Genomic DNA, 21,147 nt, shown 5'->3' with positions numbered 1-21,147 from the left:
TCAGCTGGTGTATTTGAAGGTGATTGAAGGGCTCCAGAAAAACTGGTAGCGTGGAAAAAGGCTTAGAAACTTAGACTGAGTCAGTATTTTTATTTAATGAAAAACATTTTTAGGGAAATGTACTATTCACTGAGTGGCTGATGGGAGGCAGGACTGCTTTTGGCCAGCAGCATGCTGTGGTTCAGTGCCAGCGCTAACCAGGCTCATGTGTGTGTTTGTGCTTTGCAGATGAATCAGCAAATGGCTGGAATGAACCTCGGCAGTTCCAGCAACGTGATGGGCTTTGGCCAGCCCCCCAGCACAGCGGCAGGATGGACTGGAAGCTCCTCTGGCCAGACTCTCAGCACACAACTGTGGAAATGAAAGTTGCAATAGAAGTCTCACCCAGAACAGCCACCTAACATTCCTTGTTCAAATGCATTTACTTTTGCTGTTCCTTCCATGTACATATATATTCTTTTTTTTTTCCCCAGCTGTTCAGATTAAGAATATAACTGACTGACCGTGTTGTGGTCTATATTGATTTAAATTTGATGTAGTGAAAAGCAGATCAAGAATATATTTATACATCATTGGAAGCATTTTCATACAATGCATATGATTTCATAGACCATATTAAGAAGCTGCTTAACCACATACTGATTTTTTTCCCTCAAAATTCTAGATCAAATGTTTGCATATAAGGGACGTAGCTATCATGTTAGTAATATCCAAAAATATGAACCCCAATCCCCCCAAATTACCCAGTAATCCTGTAGAAGGTACTGTATGAACAAATGTTTAATCATATATAAATAGAATGTAAATGTATCACTGAGCAATGTTTTCTAGTGTATCAGACAAATTTTGTTTCATCATACATTTCACTGTGATGTTATTATGGTGTGCATAACAGGGAATGTGGTTATTGAAAGAAAGATAAACCTGGATGTTACTGTAGTTCTACAAATCAATAGTTTATTCTTTTAAAAACGAGCATTTGATGCATTTGAGTTTCCTGTGATAAAGTCTCTGATCTGGCTCACGAGGCACACGCACAGTATTAATGCTGAGAACTGGCGGCACAATATGCATACAGGGTAACTCCAAATGAATGGATATATTTTTCCTTGCAGAGATCCAGGTTTATGACAGTGATTGTGTTTACATTTTATGGTGCCTCGTAATGATAAAATGTTATTTCCCTATATTAAAAGGATAAATCCGTAAATGATTTTGGGTTTTTATTTTGTTATTGTATGACCTATTTGACCGCTACTTCTAATGAAGTAAAACATGTTCGGTTTAGAGGATCCATTTATGCAGATATTTAGATCAACAGTTTGTGAGTTAAAATCAGTTTATAATTACACCATTAAGCTGGATAAATACAAAAAGTATATACATAAATAATGATTTTGAAAAAATTCCATTACACCACGTTTCTCTATGTGGAAACAGCGTTAAAACAAAGGTAAGTGTCAGTTTATTAAGCTGAGAGTTCAGAAATGCATGCAGACAAGTTAGAACAAGCACACCCACATGATTTGCTTACTAGAGTCTCTGACAGCTTCCTTTTTTTTCCACAGAAGTCCATCAGGTCTCACACAGAACCAGATGATTTTAACTGGCTGAATTCAAACACGTGCTGACGTGTCCGTTGTCCTGCACTTGCTGTGTGACTGTCTCCCCACATCATACCTCAATATTGACTGTATCCAGGTGGTACTTTGGCTCGTTAGCTAGATTCACCTTCTCTGTTCGCGTGTGCCATACCAGAACCTATAAAATAACATTTGTGTCAGTACAGTCATCTACAGAGATGACATAAAAGCTTTTTAGAAAGTGTGGAACTTGCTACCTTTGTGCAGTTGTTTGCTTTTGGCTCCAGTTCCTCCACTGTTGTTATCTGTTTCAGAAAATCAGATTCTTGCATTCCTGGTTGAGAACCACGACGCTTGAATACGGCTTTGGGATGCGACAGGATCACTTGAAGACTCACAGCAAATCCTTGGATAGAGGGGGACAGGGAAAATGTTAAGAAAAACCTTTAGGCTTTACATTTTTGTGCAGTTACACTGAAACCTAGAAATCTCCCATGTCTTTTTAAAATTGTGGAAATTTGATTATATGAATAGATAGTATTCGGTAGGTTTGTACATCTTACATTTCTGTGGTTTGCCCTCAAGATACAATCAGATGGTTTATTTGCACCATATTTTCAACATGTTTAATCTATTTCCTATCATGTAAGGAATATATACCTTTTTGTCCTGAAAAGTCAGATATTGCTAAGATCCTGGACTATTCATCATTTCTACTTCTAATTAAGAAATAAAACTCAATTTTAAGTAAAATAAAATGTATAAAATTTATACTGTACAAATACTTCTACATTTAAAGATGAAAGAAAAAAGGTTAAAATACATTACAACTGTGATCTTTAGAGAGTTTCAGCCTGTATAGAGTTTTTAACATTACTGATGGTGAAAGACAAGCCACATTAATGCTCTGCCTTGCACACTGTGTAGTTATTGTGGACTTGTGAATGACTTTCATCACTGGTGGTCTGCGAGGCAGTCTGTAGGTGATCTGTGCATGGCACAGCATGGCTGAAAGGACTTTTTCAGTGCACACGTCCCTCTGTGATGCATTCCTCCTGCAACGTGCATTAGGTCCCTTGAAGGGAGGTTGCACACTGAGAAGTCACTGGTTTGAACAAACTTGCCCTCTCTGAAGAAGCTCCCATGAATCTCCAATTTGCCATAATTTATAGAACTCTCCAGTTTTCCTTCAGCAGTGCTCAGTCACATGTATGGTTCTTTCAGTAGAACTCAAAACTCGACTGATAGACTTGTAAAGAAAAAATAAAATTGGAACTAACTCATTATGTCTGATTGCCAAGCCTAATAAAGAAATCCTTTCTTTGTCAGTTCAGAGTGGTTCCAGCTGTCCCTTTATGACACAAGTAGTAACAGTCTTGACATCAGTTCTGGAAAATGGCAAGAACATTTAATTCTAAAGCCAGTATTAAAATGTTATGGATTTAAAATTGAGCATAACTTTCTCTAACTCAATATAATACTGACCCCTTTTTTATTACAATTGTCTTGCTACCGTATTTTCCTTTAAAGTATCTGTGACTTTTATGGGGGCCTTTTGAAGAGGAAAATATAAGGAAGTAATTATTACATCACGTGTAAAGAAAGGCCTATTGAAACCAACCACTTTATTATGCTCTTGCTTGCAGGAAAGCACAGGAAGGCACCAAAAAGTTTGTTTTAAATAAAGATTTGGACCCTGATAAAGACTATGGGTTGGGACATAAATTAAGGTCCAGTTCACTGATGGACACAGGTTGCAGAAGACATGTTATACCTCTTTTGTAACTTTATACATTATATCTTGTCTGAGATAAAGAAAAATAGGTGTCTAGATGGAGAGGGCACATTGCCCACACCTTACAGAACAGTCTAGTGAACAAAAGACTTCCAGGAGGTGTGAGACCTTGGCTGTAGCCTGTCCTCACTCAGTTAACCTCTGCAGCAGCACTGCTGGGATCCAGCTGTTCTCTGCTGCAGCTGCTGGGCTTAGCTCAGTGCTCCCAGGCAGAATAATGGCTCTGGACTTCTCTTCCCCAGCAGGGGCTTGTCTGCAGCAGGCTGCAGGCCGTTCCTGCTTCCTACAACTTGTAGCCTGGTCATGAGGGAGCACAAGATGGGCCCCATCCCAGTTTTGTTGGTAGACAAGCGTAATCATTTGGGAAGAGCTGAGGTTGAGCGTTTAAACTCCCTCAGCAAGAGACAGCAGCAGTGCATACAGCCAGCTTGCAGCACCTTGAAAGGGACCTTAGACTTAATACTGATGAACAAATTGACCTGCTTCAGTTCAGTGGTTTTGGTTAGGTTTTGTTGGGTTTTCTTCCTCTATTAGAGCAAGCAGTAAATTTTGGATGCAACTGCGCTTTGATAGTTTTGGGCACATAAAAAAAATTGTTGCTTTGCATGGGAAGGCATTGTTGGAATCCTGATCAGCTGTGTGAGCTGCTGTTTCTTTTCAAAAATATTTAAGATTCAAGCTGGCCATGCATAAACGAAAAAATGAAGTAAACACCAAAATAATTAATGTAGTGGCCTAGTTTTTAGAGTGGGGAAGGAATCCCATTCTAAGCAGAAGAGGCACAGATTTTCCACTGCTTATCTTAGTGTGTATCAGTGTGGCTCCCTGGCTCTCACAGCCCATACTTATCCATGCATTGATTAATTTCTTACGCTTGCTCCTCTGTTGAGAAAATTGCATGGAGTTCTGAGGGTGGATGTCTGCTACGCACAGATGGGCCGTGCCCCCTGCATGTAACACATGCCCTTGCTACCATGCTATTGCAAACTACCATGATAGGGTGCTATCAAAAATCAGGCATCAAATAAAACTTAAATTATAAACTCAGTGTTGTGCGTGGCAAGGACACAGACTACTGTGCACAGACTGGCCTGAGGTTTGTTTCCTTGGTCAGTGGTCATGCAGTCTTTGTTTCTTAAAAAAATCCAATAAAGCAACAACTTGAGGAGATAAAATAATGCAAGCAGATTTATCCCTTGGCTCTTTTAGTTCTTCAGCTTTGCTTTATAACTGCTTTAATTTCACATGTATGACAATTTGTAAGATGGACTTGAAAGAAAAGCACTTTCTAGTGACACCTTTCTATTGACTTTTTATCACAGATGTATCATTTTGATGTCAGAATGAGGCTCAGGTTTTGACCAAACTGGCACTAATTTCTCTACTAATTTCTCTCAGTAGATAATGATCCTGTGCTAATAGATGAAAAGGTGCTGTTATTTTGAATTCTATCACCAAACAGGGATTAATTTGGGATTACTGTCTCCAGTGTAGCATAACTGAACAGTGCTAATGTTCATACAGTTATTTTACTTAATCATTATTCCTACAAGGTCATATTGGGCTTAAGCTCACACGAAATGCCACAAGACAATTTCATAGCTGGAGTGTGAAGAGGTGTTTTGGGGGTTTTATGGTGTTTAATGCAAGGTTGTAAATTAAATCTAATTGGCTGAAGAACCACCCAGACAAGAATTAATTTGCTGGAGGACAAGGTACCTGGGAGATGCGGCAAAGTTTATATCTGTGCTTCTTTCAATGTAAGCTGTTTCTGTTAATTCACACCTTGCCTTGTGTTAGATCAGTGGCTTCTGTTAAGAGGCAGAACTATTTTTCTTCATTCAGTTAAACTTGAACCAGTGTTTAAAGATTTTGTTGCCGTGATTAATGCCATTGCTTCCTAAATGTTCTAGATAGGGTAGTGGCTGAAGGCAACCTGGAAACAGAGTGTTTATCATTTCTGGAGAGTATAAATGTTAATGCTCAGTGCTAATGCAGAAACAGACCAACTGCTGTCCACATGGTTTGAGGTACCGCCTTTGGCTTGTTGGACGTGCCATGGCTTGGGCTCTGCTGCTCTCAAGTTCTATTTTCCCTGTGACACACTGTTTGGGTTGCAGTAAGGCAGAGATGCCTAACCAGGGGTTTCTGTAGTTCAGAACAAAGGCATCTGCTCACAATTAATTCACCATGAAAGGCTCTTGATTGTAAACTCAATGTTTAAAATAGTATTTACCCTTTTCGTGGAGAGGGGTTTGGTTTTTTAAGCATGCTGTCTGCCATAACCACTCAAAACTTTTTGGTTTGTACTTCTGTCTTCCAGCAGTGGCTCTTTCAGATTCACTCAAAATATGCCATGTTTTGTGTTGTCATGATTAGACTAGCTTTTTGCTCAGGGAACCCTAAGAAAGATGAGATGTACTGAAGAACTCATAACTATAGCAAAATGAAAATGAAAAAAAAAAAAAGGTTTTCCTCAGGCCCTAGCAGAGGCTCTTTGGGCACAGTGGATGAGCTATGGGCCACACATCCAAAATTTGCTTGCCTAGTCGTTTACAGGCATGTAAATGTGACTGAAGTAACTCCTGGAATGCTAATGTAAAGTATGTGTCTGCCTTCTTGAACAATCCTGACACTGGGAGAATCATGATGTAACATGTTTTCATGGGTCATCCAAAACTCTGGCACTGGGAACAAGCCAAATTTAAAACAGCAGTATTTAATATAGAAGACTTTAAATCAGGTCCATACTAAATAACACACTGCCTAATTCAGAATCAGTGTCACCTTTTTGCTTTCAGCATTCTCACTTTTCTTCCTGAGGGTAAGGAAGTTTGTGTCAAACTCTAGAACTCACCTGCAGTTAAAACTGAAGCAGAACTTAGAAAACACCTGAACTAATTCATATGATGTGCTGGTTGCAAGTCAAGAAGCAGCACAGGAAACAGCTACTCTGCTTTCTGAATGCAATTTATCATTGGAGAATAGGAGTGTCAGCCACAAATTTCTCAAAATAAATAACCAGTGCTTAATGAACTGATCTAATGTGACTGCAATGTGTGAGTGTGTTTCAAAGAATCTGGGGAGGTTGGCCACCTGGGGTCTTTGAGCTGAGCCCAGTGAAATCATCAGGACCTTTCTCCACTTGCAGTAATTTGAATTTGACCTTGTATTTTGAAGCCTAGAATAAGAAGCTTTATGTACTTAAAAGCAAGGATGTGCTTCATCTGAACATCCACACGATAAATCAGTGATCCCAAACCTTTTAAGCAGTCCTGTGTTCACACCCTGACTCATGATCAAATTCTTATGAAAATCACTATGAAAAGACAGTTCAGTAAACCAAAGGGAGCCTCCTTACCAGTGCACTGTGTATCAGAACGTTAACTGTAGACAGCTGAGCAGTTTAATACATGCACCTGTACTTTTTTCATGGCAATATTTTCAAAAGAGGTCCTTGAACTTCCTTATGTGCAGTATAACCTAAATTGCTTGTGTGTTTGGTGCAGCCGATGGAGAAATGCCACTGATGGACCACAGCATGGACTTGGGTTTTTCAGCAAGTCTCCCAAGTCTGCAGGGGTGTGTTGGGAAGTCGGGAGCAAAGGGCACGGGTAGGAAACTGAGTGTTGACATGTGTCCTGTAGACTGCACCTGCTCAGGCACCTATGCAGTTCTGGATTTGCAGTTCTGTTCGTTAGTGCCCTTCCACTGTATTCCTGAGGGGATTGAAGATGCAACTTTCACATAATTTTTTTAGCACTTTACACAGCATCCATTTCTCTCCTTGCTGAAATTAAAAATGTAATTTCTTCACTATTTTTGAAGACTAATAAAGAGTTGTCTTACAAAGTAGTAACTCCTTGTTTGTGGATCTGCAGTAACTTCCTGTACTATCAATGTTTCTTTGTCTCTATAACCCTGCCTTTTGTGACTTTTATGAAAAAGTACAAGCAGGTAATGCTCCTAATGGAGCTGCTTTTCCCTCATGCCAGTGATTCAGCCAGCAACTGCAAAGTAAACCACAACTTAAGAACTTTCCATGTATCTCTTCATGTCTGGGTTAGAGTCTCTTGGCCATTGTAGTGTAATGGCTTTTTGCCTGCTGCTAATGAATTATGAACCATGCTCTCACCTAAATAATGCCCATCAGTAATCCCTTCTACAGCACAGTATCGGTAAGTATCTATGAATCCACAGGCAGAGGCTGTTAAAATGCCCAGCTGCAGTCCTCGACATGCTGCATGGGTTTGGGCATTGACATACCTACATCTCCCCTGAGGAACACCTCTGCCTGAACACACAAATATTAATTTTTATGCCACGTGGTATTATTGTCTTGAAATGCCCCTACAGTGCAGAAAAAATCACTGGCTGATGTTTCTATCTTTGTGGTGTTGAAAATGATTAGCACTTTATTCTTTTTAAACAATACGACTGTATATACTGTACATATTTATCATCTGACATTTCAATTAATACATTCTGCCAAAGTGAGAAAGCACTGTTCTTTTCTCTCTCCCAAAACACAAGTGTACCAGAATAAAAAAAAAAAAAAAGAAAAAAATGTGGCTATTTCTCTCCTGTTCTTGCCCTTGTATTCCTACTTTTCCCCTTCGCTCCTTAATGCAGAAGATGCCTAAGTGCAAATATCACATCACTTGCTAGGAAATCAGCTGCTGCTACATCAGAAATTGGACTTCTGCACAGTGGTGATTCATGTGGCAGTTGTGAACATATTCAAAAGATTGTCTAAGCATGGACTGACAGCAAGACAGAGCTGTGTAGTGTGCAAACTTCACTGCAGAAGATTGATTACATCCATTTTGAAGCTTTTCTACCTTCATCTACTAGGCGATAGCTGTCAGTGATTTTTCACCTAAGCCCAGTGTTTCAAACTATATCCATCTGTAGTTATCACTGTCATCCCAAATAACCGATACAAAATGAATAATTTCACGATACAGTAGCATTTTACAACATGAGGTCTAAGAAAGGTCTGCATTTATACTGCCTGGTTTAGATTGCTGACACAATGACAGGCAGGTGCTCCTTGCAAAAATTACTTGGGTGAATTAACTTACAATTAACTTGTTTCAGATGAACAATTTATACAACATAAAAGCCACGTTGCCACATAAAATTAAAAATAAATGAAAGTAAGTTCAGATATCACCAAGCAGCAACTTAATTAGACAAGATGTGCAAGCTAAGACTTCCAGGATATTTAGTGCCAAAGGGCTGCACGCAGTGCTGACACTTGGGAAGTTTTAAAAGCTGCTTACGTTGAGAAAATCAGTTACTATGAGAAACATTCATATATCATGTAAATGGATCCTTACCTGCCATGTCAATAGCAAAGGGCCTGTCAGCTCTCCAGCCCGTGTACCAGCCAACAACTTTGCCGTTCTCCACGACCGGGCGCTCGTACCGCCGTCCCCCGACCAGCCCCACGGGCCACACGGACACCTTGCGCGTTGTGCGCATCTGCAAGAGGCAGCACAGCATCACTCACTGCCTGCCCCTGTTCCTGGCAGGATTCTTTTGTATGTGTTGGTAGAAAGCCTTCACATTAATCAGCAAGACTGGGTATTCAAAGGCAATTCTAGCTGACAGGTTTCAGCCCAACAGAGTAAGTATTGGAAAGCTGCACGTGCCCACTCATTTTCTGTGAAATCTCCAGCTCTTTAGCCCATAGGCACCTCAGTTCTACTTTAAACACCCTATTCATAACATCCTTCATAGCAAAATTTTTAAAAGCTGTGAGAAAACAGGTTTGGGTTTTTTTTTTCTTGTTTGGGCTTTCAAAGGTGTAGTAGAGCTTTTTTATCTGCAAGACTACAGCATTCTGTCAGTAGGTTTATTTCTATAGGTTATTTCTATAGGTTGCTGAGATATTTTACAAACTCAGTGAGAGAAAATATAATGATTAACAAAGACACACGCCACTAGGACAAAAACAATTCGTTTGAGACTGGTAAAAAATGCATTGAGTACAGGAAATTGTGACACACAGCTCTTTCCTACCTGCAACATACCAGATTTGTACAGAGCTGAGATGCAGCTCGGATCTATTAAACGGTCACGAAAAAAAAAAATTACTTGGGTTAAACCTTTCTTAATTCTACACTTTCCCTTTAAAAGCTCTGCTAAATTTCCAAAAAGGATGAAAAAGCAGGCCAGGCAGGATGCTTACAATCAGTAACAAGAATTTTTCCCAGTGGTGTAAATGTAACTAAATGCAGCTCTAGAATGCAGCTCCTTATCTAACCTTGAAGAATCTACAGATACTAAAAAATAATTCTTTCTTTAGCAAGAAGGGTGAACAACTGGGAGTCACTTCAAGAAAGACACTGAGGTGCTGGAGCATGTGCAGAGAAGGGCAATGAAGCTGGGGAAGGATCTGGAGAGTAAGTCTTATGAGGAGCAGCTGAGGGAGCTGGGAGTGCTTAGCCTGGAGGAGACTCAGGAGAGACCTTATCACTCTCTACAACTACCTGAAAGGAGGTTGTAGCCAGGTAGGGCTTGGCCATTTCTCCCATGCAGCTAGTGACAGGATAAGAGGAAATGGCCTCAAGCTGTGCCTGGGGAGGTTCAGTTTGGACATCAGGAAGAATTTCTTCACTGAAGAGGTGGTCAGACATTGGAACAGGCTGCCTAGGGAAGTGGTGGAGTCACCATCCCTGGAGGTGCTCAAGAAACAACTGGATATGCCACTTAGTGCTATGATTTAATTGATACAGTGCTGTTCGGTCAAAGGTTGGACTCAATCTTGGAAGTCTTTTCCAACCTTAAAGAATCCGTGATTCAGTGAGTTCAGATAACTGGTTCACTGGACCGTTTTCTTCAGTAAACAGGAGATAATATGACATGAACTTTGACTCACTGCTCCCCATGGGAAAATCAGATAGTCTGGTGTGAGAACTTGAGTAGACGAGTGCAACAGACAAGGCAACTTGCACAATTTAACCACATTGATTCAAAAGCCACTGTTTCAACTACTGTGTTTTGAATATGGTGCTATTTAAACAAGTATTAAACTATTTCAGTGTCATGTGGGCTTAATTTGATCTATTCTAAAAACAGTCTTGTCTTTTGTTCTAATTGAAGCCTATTCCTTAGGGAAAGGTTATCCCTTTCTCCTTCCAAGCACTCCTCTTAGCAAAACAAATACAGTTTTACATATTTGTTACTGCAGTCCCCTATTGATGGATGCTGAAGTAAAAGACAACCTTGGTTAAATATTAAACAATTCTCTCTCTCTCTGCCAAGGTGAAAGATTTATCATGCATATCATCTAGGCTCATAGGAGTTGCACCAGAAAAAACAAAGACATCACGTCAGTGTGGTTCACATTTCCAAGCTAGATACATTAGCAGATTCTTAAAACTTCCACACAGGGAAGGCATAAAATATATATATTTGAAAATCCACAAATATGGACACACAGAAGAGAGATATGTACCTTCTCTCCCTCCAGTTACTCATGTATCTTCAAATTTGTTTAGCAGAATTTCCTCACCTCCACCCTAACAGCTGTTGCAGCAAGTCAGAGCCAGACCATCTCTCAGCAGCAGCAGCCCACAGTGTGTAAGAGCAGGGCATGTGTATAGTTGGCAATAAAGGGATTTCTTGTGATAAGGATTCTCTCCAAGCCACTGACTATTGCCAGTGAGACACTACCATGAATCTCTCTACAGGTTATTGCTGATCATGTTTATCTGTAACTGCTCTCCCTGCTTATGTTTAATTTTCCAATCTCTCACACTTGTCCATGCAGGAAAACCAGAGTTAGCAGTTACCTATTTGGGTGTGGACATCAGCCAAACCTTCTCTTGAAGATCTTTTAACTCTGGTTTTAATGATACATCCCTTTTGCATATTTTGCTAACAGCATATTTAAAGCAACATCCAAACATATCAGACATGGACACAGGGCATCATCCTGTTGGGCATGTCTACACAGGTAAGTTCCCAATAGGTTTCCAAGGGCACCAACAAGCCACAAGTTATTAATGTACAGAATCGCAGCACTTTAGCCACCCTGTGCCAATTGCACCCACAGTGAATGCAGTGAAATGCCACGAAACAAGGGCAGACACACTCTTAACTACGAGATGGTAGCTGATGCATGGTGCACCCATGCCCTGCCTAAGCACACAGCAGAAGTTTGGGCAGCTGTACTGCACAATGGGCCAGCTTACACAGGACTTCTGAACTGGGTAAACGGCAGCCTCAGCATCTATGCTGGCAGAACCAGACGGATTTACATTAATACTCTACCATACACAGTGTGTGCAAAAATCTCGTCAGTGAAAAGTATATCATTGTCCTGATAAAACCCAAGAAGTTTTGAATTGGTACAGCCTTGGTTCTGTCTTGATGTCTAAGAGTTATGTCAGTAAAGCCACCACACAACAGAAGGAAGGAGCTCTACATTTTGTTCTTGAGTTATTTTCTTTATTCTCACAGGTTACATTTTTGGAGAATGAAATAAGCAGGTGTCAAGAATACAGCAATCTCTTTAAGTAAAAGCTGAAAGAGCACATCTAGACCAGTATTTATGCTAATTCTGAAATACCTCACAGCCTCAGAATATGCTAGGCAGATGAAAGCAGGAATATTTCTTTTAATCTTCTGAGAATAGCATTACTGCAGTTAACATACTGCTATGTGAAGGCTGTATTTATATATGATGGGGAAAAAGCTATTATTTGGATTAAAAGGCCAGCTTGCACCTGGAATTTTATGCTGCTAATCACCGAGACACAAAAAGGTGATTCAAAAATGTGTTGATTCCAAATAGTCTTAGTGCTGTGGGCTAAACAACTACCAAAATCTTATGATTTACAAACAGCTTCCTAAATTACCCTTCTGTCATCTGTAATGACAGCAGTAACACATGCTGTCTTAATACTCAGTATTTTAAGTCCTACATGAATAGTATTCATCTTACTTACACTTAAGTCTCTGTAAGTTAAGGATCTGGTCTGTCCTAGTTAGACTTCTGTAGTTAATGCACAGAGATAGGATCCCACTGACATGATTCATCCTGCCTGGCTTAGACAGCTATCTTAAGGTAGGATGAATATCCCTCTGAAAATGCTTTTATCCTCTATTTACTTTTTGATTATTTGAAAGGGGGTCTTGGACATAGGAGGAGAGTGATGTATTGGATGGGGAAGATGGTAGAAAAAACCTGAATGAAGTAGTAGGAGGGACACAAATGGGAAGGATTGGGCAAGGAAATGACAGGATAGGTGAGTAACAATTGACCTAAGAAATCCCAGTGAGGTGATGGGCATACAACAGTAAGTACAGTTACAACAGAGTAACCACTAAAGAATAGCAAGTGAAAATGCAGAAAATGTGACTGAGTAATAAAAGGCAGTGATAAAAGCATTGCCAAATATAGCATCTCATTAGTCAATCAAGAAAAGCTGCTTAATGGGATGTGCTGGACTGATGGATAGGGAAGATACCAAACCAGTAACAAAATATAAATGCCCAGGGGGAATGAAGGCAAATGACAGACAGGGAGAAGAAAACATGGAGGTACTTCACATAGTGAAAAGGCTTCCAGACTGGCACAACCATCCTAGTGTTTTTGCAGCATGATGTTGATGTTTTTTACTTAGGATTTAAAGCTCTTTGCAAATGCAAACCTGCTGCTACACATAGTAAGCTTTTTTCCTCCCCCTATCATTTTAGCCTCTCTGTGATTTGTGATCTATACTGGTCAGGCTACAGGTTAGCACCATTCCATCCCACTCCACCCTACTGGCCATTCCAGCGACACTTGGGCAGATTTCTATAAAAAATTCCTATTTATTATTACGAAAGAGAGGACCTAGAGCTCCTTCACTACACCCTTCCACAGCAGAAAATTGTATGGGTTAAAAGAACATAAGCACAGGCGGGTTTCCCTGTCAGTTCTCACACAGTTCTCTGCATTACTCACAGGCCATCTAAAGCCATAGTGCTCTCACGTGAGAGTACTGTGAGTCAGACGGAGAGCTCAGCAGCACTGATGCTGTGCCACTTTACTGAGGCACTGGATGGAGCTTCTGCCCCTACTTACCATCACTTCAAAGGAGGTACTGAGGCACAGAAAAGCTGTTTCAGTGAGTTTTGTGGTTCAGGGACAGCGACACTTCAGGGATAGGAACTTCAAAAAGCAAGGTTGCTGTTGGCAAACTTGACTGTAAAAGGTATTCTCCATGGGAAAACTTGTAGGAAGGGTCTACAAGTCAAAAAAATTTTCAGTCATTGAACTAGCCTGCTCCACAACCCTCACAGGTGACCTGATTTAGTGCTTCACCATCCTCACTATTAGAAAGCTTCTCCAAGCCTTTATTTTAAACCTCCTCTTCTGATTTGTACACCATTTACACTGCAAAGGGAGGACACATTAATTCCCCCCTTCTTTCCAGCAACATTTTATATATAGGGTACAATGATTAATGCTTTTAAATTATACCAGCATCCTTGGGCACAAATGTCAATATTGCTTCCCTACAGAAGAAAACTGTACCAAATTTAACTAAAGCAGTTAGGAGCCAATTTCTCTGGACTGGGATGACTTCCAAAACATTTGCTACTCGTGGTACTTCTGGGCCCTTCTACTTACTGGTTCTTTTTCTCATCCTACTCTCTGTCATCCTACAAGGCTGTGTTGACTGCACCTCGGCAGAGCTGCTGACCCTGTTTAATTAGTTTCAGAGTAACAGTATCAGTTTCACATATAAGACCACTGCTGTCAGGGCAGAAACAGACAGTACTTAGCAACCCAGAGTCCCTCACTTGGATAACATGTTTCAAATAGCTTGTGTTTTGTTTTTTTTTTTTTTTTTGGTCACTGTTTCCTCTCATTTTTAAGATATTTCATTCTCTGCCAGGCTTTTCTAGTCCAGTCTCTTTAGCACAGGCATTACATGTCTGTGTGGAAGAAGAATGTCAGTGTGCATTTAAAATCTGTCATGTACTCCTAAATCATTTATACCCTAGAAAGGTATTTAATGCACTGCTAACTCATATTTGGATCATCTTTTTATTCTGAAGAATATAACTAATGACTGCCAGCTAATATTTAATTCTGTCTAGACTACTGAATGTTATTTTTAAGAGTATATAATTGATTTCTCCAACCAGCTGCAAGAGATACAACAAAATATTTTCATGTTTTCAAAGGTAAAGATATTCACTTATACTAGTTTTAAATCTTTTTGCATAAATATATCCATTCAAAAATACACAGAAGTTAGCTTTACACCAGTACAGTGTCCAAAGATTAGGACAGTTATGTAAACGTTATTGAAGGAACACTAACCCTCCCTAGTCAAAGCTGGAAAAAATAGCAAATATTCACCTCTTTTGTGATGTGCTTTTGAGTTGCTCAAAATATTTTACAAAGGTGATCACAGGAAAACTGAAGCCTGTGTGACATGCAATGCCTGCAAGTATTTCTGTTCCATTTTTAATAACAAGGAATTATATTTTTTAGGCTACTGAAATGGCTGTTAAAAGTCATTAGAATATCTGCCACCTTCAAACATACCTTTTGGGAAAGGGGGGAGCAGGGATGCAAGAAAATGCTTTCAGTCTGAATCTTGGGCTACCTGTAAAGACTGCCTCAACTTCAGGAGAACAGGTTGAGCTCTCTCTCCTCCTACCTCCTTTGCAGCTTCAACTCTACCATCACATTCAGGGTATTCTTGTGCAGACAACAGCTACAGCAAGTTGAATTCTGGTCCACAACTCAGTGGAACAGGGCTAACTGCTAAGCTACTAAAGTTTGGATTGTTTTTTTTCTACCCTTCAGAAATGACAATTAGGGCTGTGATTTACTTTAAACTCCATGCTGCAAGGCTGTATTCAGATCACACCTTAGAGCATGGATTTCTCTAAGGAGGCCCAGTCTGCAAATCCTCTCCTAGCACTCAGACAGACAGTGGAGCATGACACACGTGCATACTCTGGATACCTAGCAAACCTCGCTATGAAATTTTGGACATCAGTGACCAGAGGCCTACGGGTGGTAGGGAGGGAGAGCATAGTTTTAGATATGGGCATTTTAATTTCACACATATCTCGGTTTAGGTGTCTATACAAAATACAAGCAAAAGGAATCTCTAAAACTCAATGCATTTCTGAATGCAGCAAGCTCACTTTCTCACAGATGTTGAAGACCTTTACTCCTCTTCTTCATACTTCTTAAGCTGCTCACCCCTCACCCTCAAGGTTTCAGGGCAGTCTGTAGAATCAAGAGCAGAGTGGATCTCTAACACTTATTTTTCCAAGTTGCACACATATCCAGGCATGGATTAAGGAAGTGGTGGCTTTTGGCCAACTACACAAAACACAGAAAGAGCAGAGAAAATGCCTGAGACGTAGAAACACATGAATTATGTGAAGAGTTAAGGGAAGTGGAACTTGGCTCTCTATCTTCAGTTTCTAGTGCTTAGGTAAATCCTGTTTTTAAAAACTCTCTATGAAGGTGGAATGGCAGCTTTATCTAAGGTTTTCTTTCTGGAAGTTTAAAAATGTGCAATCGGCAGTTGCTAGGCATCAGTCACAATATTCCAATAACTTGCACTCAGGAATAAGATGAAACACAAATGCACCAGAAACTATAAGATAGCCATTACAAAAAGAACAGCCTATAGTAAAAAAATGGAAGTTATGATGATTCATGTAGAAACATCTGTAAAACATCTTAAATGTAGTAGTTGGGATTTCAGGCTTTTCATTGTTTTTTTTTATGAATGTAGGCTGACTTTCAACAGAAAACAGATATTTTGAGAAAGCAGACTGTTGTTTTTGATGGCAAGATGCAGATGTACACCTTCAGGTGAACAACTCATATTGGAGCAGAAAATACATAATTACTTTTGAGGTCTGGATCCCAAAATATTTATAACAAAATATAACATGCCAGAACCACAGGCATTAAAATAAAAGCATGATTTTTTACCTGACCACCACTGTATGCTCAAGCAGAAAGATTTGGGAATAACTTAAAGGTCATTTCTCCACTCCTGGAGATATTTTCTTCATCACTGCTGCAGCCCTGCTTAGTACTCTCAAGAATTTCACAATTGCTGAACAAACTGGTTCTTTTCCTGCAGCCTTTCCAGGGAGAGTAAGCCTTTCCTAATGAAATCCTCAAGAGAGCCAATGCTGAACATAGCGTAGCAGCAGAAAGACAAACCAGGATCTCCACCTTATTCTAGAAAGGACGATTAAACCTGCTCATACCCTGCCCAGTTTGGACTTTGAGGACGTAGTTTTGCCAATCAGAAAACTAACCTATACATCCACATTCCATCATAGCTCATAGGAATAAAGATAATTATAAACAGCACTAAAGGCTTCCAGATTTACTACAGACGGTGACATTTTCCAGAAAAATTCTACTGTAAACTGGGTTCTTGGGTTTTTTTTCCTGATTTCCATGAAACACACTAGGCCTAGTTCTACTGGGCCCAGCTCACTCCATATCAAATATGAAGTATTCATTCCTATACATACCAGGCAGAAGGACTTTGGACAGAGATTAGAATTTCCTCATCAAAAGCTCTCAGAAGTATCCCATGGCATTTCATGTCAAAGCATGCTCCTTTTTGATCATGACCCTCACAACTACACTACAACTCCCAGTAAAGCTTTTGCTGATTTTGCTTTGTTAAAAAGGCTCTGTCTTCTGCAGGGCACTAGGGAAAGCCACAGCAAAAGAGCTGCCTTAAACATAATCCCTCACTGACATGCAGGTCCGTGGCTCACCTTTTGCTCCACAGTTGTGCTTTTTTAACCTCTGAGCAAAACACATCCCTAACACCAATGTTTCTCTCATGCTGGCTTTACAATGCTAACCAGCCTTGGTTCCCATCTCCCCAACCCATCACTGCTGTTACTGAAACTAGCTTTGACTCAGAAACAAGCTATTACAAAGAAGACAGACCTACTATTTCATAAGACAGCAAATGTACATAACTGCTTGTGGGCAGACTGTATCTCACATTGCTGCTGGCAATTTGGGACCTACACATCTCTGTGCCTGTGTCAGTGACATGCTGGAAGTCACACCGCCAGCACAGGATGGTGGGTATGGTAGGATGAGAATTTGGAGCTCCTGTCTTGTCCTCTTACATTTAAACTGCCCCCTCCCAGTGAGCAAACTTCAGTTTATCAGACCTCTTTTAGGATTAAGCAACTGCAGGTCTAGAGAATTGTTCCCGGCAGGGCAACGAAGTGAAAAAACTCCCTCTCAAGCAGAGTCACCACCACTTTCATGACAGGAATTACTACCAGATTTCATCTGCACACAGTGTGTTCTGAAGCTGTTCTCTTCATGCTTGGAAAAGGCAAGTATAGCTTACACTCATATGTCTATCAATTCCTGAAGGAGAGATCAGGATTTACTCCAGAGCTGTCAAGCCAGAATCCATGAAGACATAGAATTTCTTTTATCAAGAAAGAAAAAAAAAAAGGCAACCAGCCCTCAAGCAGTGCCTCAACTGAAAATCAGACTCCTGGCTCTCTCCAAATGTAACCTCCCACACATAAAGGCACATCTTGTTGGCAAAGCTTGCCAAGGGACTTCCATTAACTTTGCCAGGTCCACAAGGCAGTCCCTGTGTTACTACCAGTGGTGTCCCTGAGACCTTGCATACAGCTCGTTAGTGACCCCAGAAAACAGTCATGGGAACTTGCAGAGGTAACTGAAGTAAAAGCTCCTTCTCCACTCCCATAACTAAGTTTTCCAACCACCACATTTCACAGGGAAAACTCATTCATATGTGTCTGTCTGTGAACACACGGCTCAGAATAAACACCTCTTCCCCAGCAGCTGAACCTCGGTGAAAAGGAAGTCTTAGGACTGCAGAGGTTCATGCTGGAGGTTGCAATTCTTGTTAGCAAGAGAAAACACAGGTTGCCTGTTGTGTCTGTAATTTTCAAGGTTAACCCTTCAGACAGCTTTATCCCCTTGCTTTCCTGCATTTCCTAGCTGATCAAAGAGGTAATTTGTACCTTTCTGTTGCATCCTTCACAGTGATTAGAAGAATAATGATAGAAATTATAAAATAATAAATGTGACCGAACCCCTTTTCAGTAGCTCTGGGTCGCTGAAGTGAAATGCCTGTCAATACTGTTCTCTTTAGCTTGTGTGTAATGTTGGTACTAAAAGAAAAAACCCAAAACCAAAAAGCTATCAAAAAAACCAGTAAATATTTGTCTCCAAATATCTGTTGTCCCACACTAGTAATTGTGTTGAAGTGTACTTTCTGTTTCAATTAACAGACTTCCTAAAATTCAATCAGATTAGCCTTATATCTGTGAATATACATATGGGCACTCCCATCACATCAAAGATGGGTACGGTGGAATTACTCTGCATTATAATGTGCTAAGAACAGCCACGAGAATTTAAAAGAAAAAAATCAATTACAACAAAGGTTTAGCCTCCAGGCAAAGATCCTTAAACTAGCAGCTTTAATGCTGAATGCCAAATGGGCAAAAGAAGTAGGACATCTCTGCTGAATGGGGACCATGCACCTGCCCACTCACTGGAAATTGAAAGGGATGCATTACAAACCTAAACATTTCTAAACCAGCTTGCTCTAGGGAATTGTATGTGCTTCACATTTCTGTGTATTGTGTTCATTTTAGCCTACTGACTGTAAAGCACACAAGGAGGCACATTGCTTGGAAGCAAGCTGTAGAATATGGGTGTACACCTCTAAATACAGTTCTGTTCACCAGCAGGAAGATACGGACCACAGTCTGTCTGAAGCCGTGTGCGTTCCCTATCCGCTGCCAACCTACTTTTCCCTTTCCCTCCCTTATTTCCCTGCCAAGGGTACTCTCCTAGTTGTCGCAGATAGATGTACATGATCTGTCTTCTGCTGTTTTATGTCCACTTATTAAAGTCCCTCCTTCCTGCCAGAGAGAACCCAGAAAGAAAGCTGGATACCCTCTGCCCCAAGTGCTTGCCAATTCCCACCGAAACGAAACAAAGCCCTTCACCAAGGGAAGGCAATAAAGACAAAACCAGGTCCCCTCACAAAAGAGGCTCCTGAAAGGGTGTTTAGTCGTTACACAAACGATTTGCTGCTTTCAAGAGCGAAAAGGCTTCAAAAAGGCAAGTCCACTTGAAGGAGCTGGCTCCGGGTAAATTCATTTGCCAAGAAAAAACTGTGAAGGATGGCGACTCCTGATGCAAGTTTGCCCTAGGAGAGGGATGCAGCTCGGAAAGAAAAAGAAACAAAAAAACCCACCCCATAACAAACTATCGAAGAGCGCTTTTCATGCCAGTTTTAACAAAAATACAAGAGCCCTTATATAAACCTTAAACTTGCCTCACTCGGCAGGAAAGAGAGAAACAACAGTAAAAAGTTGGGGGGAGCGTGGAGCACAGGGACAAGAAACTTAAAAATCAAGAGAGGAGTGTCGCACGAAGGCAGCGCTGGGGAGCCGGGCTGAGGGAAAGGCGCGGCGAGGTGTCCGCGCCGGGGACCCGGCTTGACTTCCCCATGCCCGGAATTTCTGAGTAAGGGGCACCGAGCCGCCGGAGAGCGGGCTGGAGCAGAGCCCCGCGCGGGAGCCTGGAGAGGGGCGAGCGCGGCGGGAAGCAGGGATGCTGGATGCGGTGGGAGCCCGCGAAGAGGCGGGAAGCGGTGGAGCGTCGCGGCCGCGCGCGTTCCCTTCCCCCCTCCCTATCCCGCACGCACCTCCTGGAACAGCTCCAGGCTGTAGGTGTTGTCGTCGTCGGCGAAGAAGAGCACGCCGGGCTGCGGGGGCGGCAGGTGCTGGTGGCGCTGCCGCAGCCAGGCCAGGCCGGCGTTGCGCTGCTCGGTGGCGCGGGGCAGCCCGGGGCGCTTGTAGCGGCGCGGGGTGGGGACGTGCAGGTGCGTGCAGGGCAGCCCCGCGCCCGCCACGAACCGGGTCACCAGCTCGCTGCGCGCCGCCGCGTCCTCCACCAGGATCCAGTGGAGCCGCGACACCTGCCGGAAGGTGTTGGCCAGGCGGGTGAGCTCGGCCTTCTGCACCGGGCGGCTGTAGGTGGGCGTGATGGCATAGATGGTGGGCAGCGCCGCCTCGGGCCGCCGCCGCGGGGCGGGAGGCCGCGCCCCGCCGCTACCGCCCTCGCCCCCGCCGCGGGGGTACAGCGCGGGCAGCGGCGCCCGGCTACTATCGATGTCCAGCACGATGATGACGATGAGCACCCAGGGCAGCAGCAGGAGGAAGCGGCTGAAGAGCAGGGACTTCATGCTGCCCCCGGCGCCCTCCGGCCGCGCCTCCGCTCAGCGCCGCCCCATGGACGGGCGCGGCGGGGCGGCCCCTCCGCGCTGCTCCGCGGGGCGCCCGGGCGGCGGCGGCGGCGGCCGGGGCGGGCACCGGGCGCTCCCTCCCTCCCTCTCTCTCTCCCTCCCGCGGGCGCGGGGCCGCCGGCGGGGCGGGTCGGGGCTCCCCGCGGTGCCCTCCCGCAGCCCGGCGGGGCAGTGCCCGGTCCCGCTCCTGCAGCGCCTCTTATTCCGCCCGCGGCCGCCCTTCGTCCTCCTCCCGCTTCGCCCTCAGCATCGCCGGACCGGGGCTCGGCGGGGACTCTGGGGAGACGCTCCTTCTCCTGCGCTTCCCCGGGCGGCTCTGGCGGTGCGCGGGGGCGGGGAGGGGAGGGCGGGCGGAGAGGCGGGAGCGAGGGTCCCCGCGGGCGGGGGCCGGGGGCTCCTGCCCCGCCCCGCTCCGGCTGCCGCCCCGGGAGCCGCGGGG

General features: G+C 42.8%; 2 protein-coding genes across 4 annotated transcripts in view; one reads left to right on the top strand and one right to left on the bottom strand.

The window, feature by feature from the left end:
* SMAP1 (small ArfGAP 1) overlaps positions 1–1,213 on the top strand; it is an 88,592-nt gene extending 87,379 nt beyond the window's left edge. For both annotated transcript variants that reach the window (XM_050316911.1, XM_050316910.1), the window contains one exon: positions 229–1,213. In XM_050316911.1, coding sequence (XP_050172868.1) covers positions 229–363 — 135 coding nt within the window. In that variant the 3' untranslated portion in view covers positions 364–1,213. The remainder of the gene's footprint in view (positions 1–228) is intronic.
* On the bottom strand, positions 936–20,682 carry B3GAT2 (beta-1,3-glucuronyltransferase 2). Of its 2 annotated transcripts, none has more exons than XM_050316912.1 (4): positions 20,109–20,682; positions 8,721–8,865; positions 1,841–1,989; positions 936–1,761 (listed from the first exon to the last, which is right to left on the bottom strand). In XM_050316912.1, exons 1-4 carry the CDS (start codon positions 20,646–20,648, stop codon positions 1,675–1,677), a joined length of 921 nt encoding a protein of 306 aa, XP_050172869.1. In that variant the 5' UTR covers positions 20,649–20,682; the 3' UTR covers positions 936–1,674. The 2 variants fall into 2 exon arrangements, with proteins under 2 accessions (XP_050172869.1, XP_050172870.1); XM_050316913.1 differs by lacking the exon at positions 20,109–20,682 and adding an exon at positions 13,460–13,478.
* Between the last annotated feature and the right edge of the window lie 465 nt (positions 20,683–21,147).

This window comes from Myiozetetes cayanensis, unplaced genomic scaffold, assembly GCF_022539395.1.
Source record: "Myiozetetes cayanensis isolate MyiCay16 unplaced genomic scaffold, myiCay2020 scf2-11, whole genome shotgun sequence".
Lineage (NCBI taxonomy): Eukaryota > Metazoa > Chordata > Aves > Passeriformes > Tyrannidae > Myiozetetes > Myiozetetes cayanensis.
Note: the sequence above shows the minus strand (reverse complement) of the source record. Positions and strands in the feature narration are given on the sequence as shown.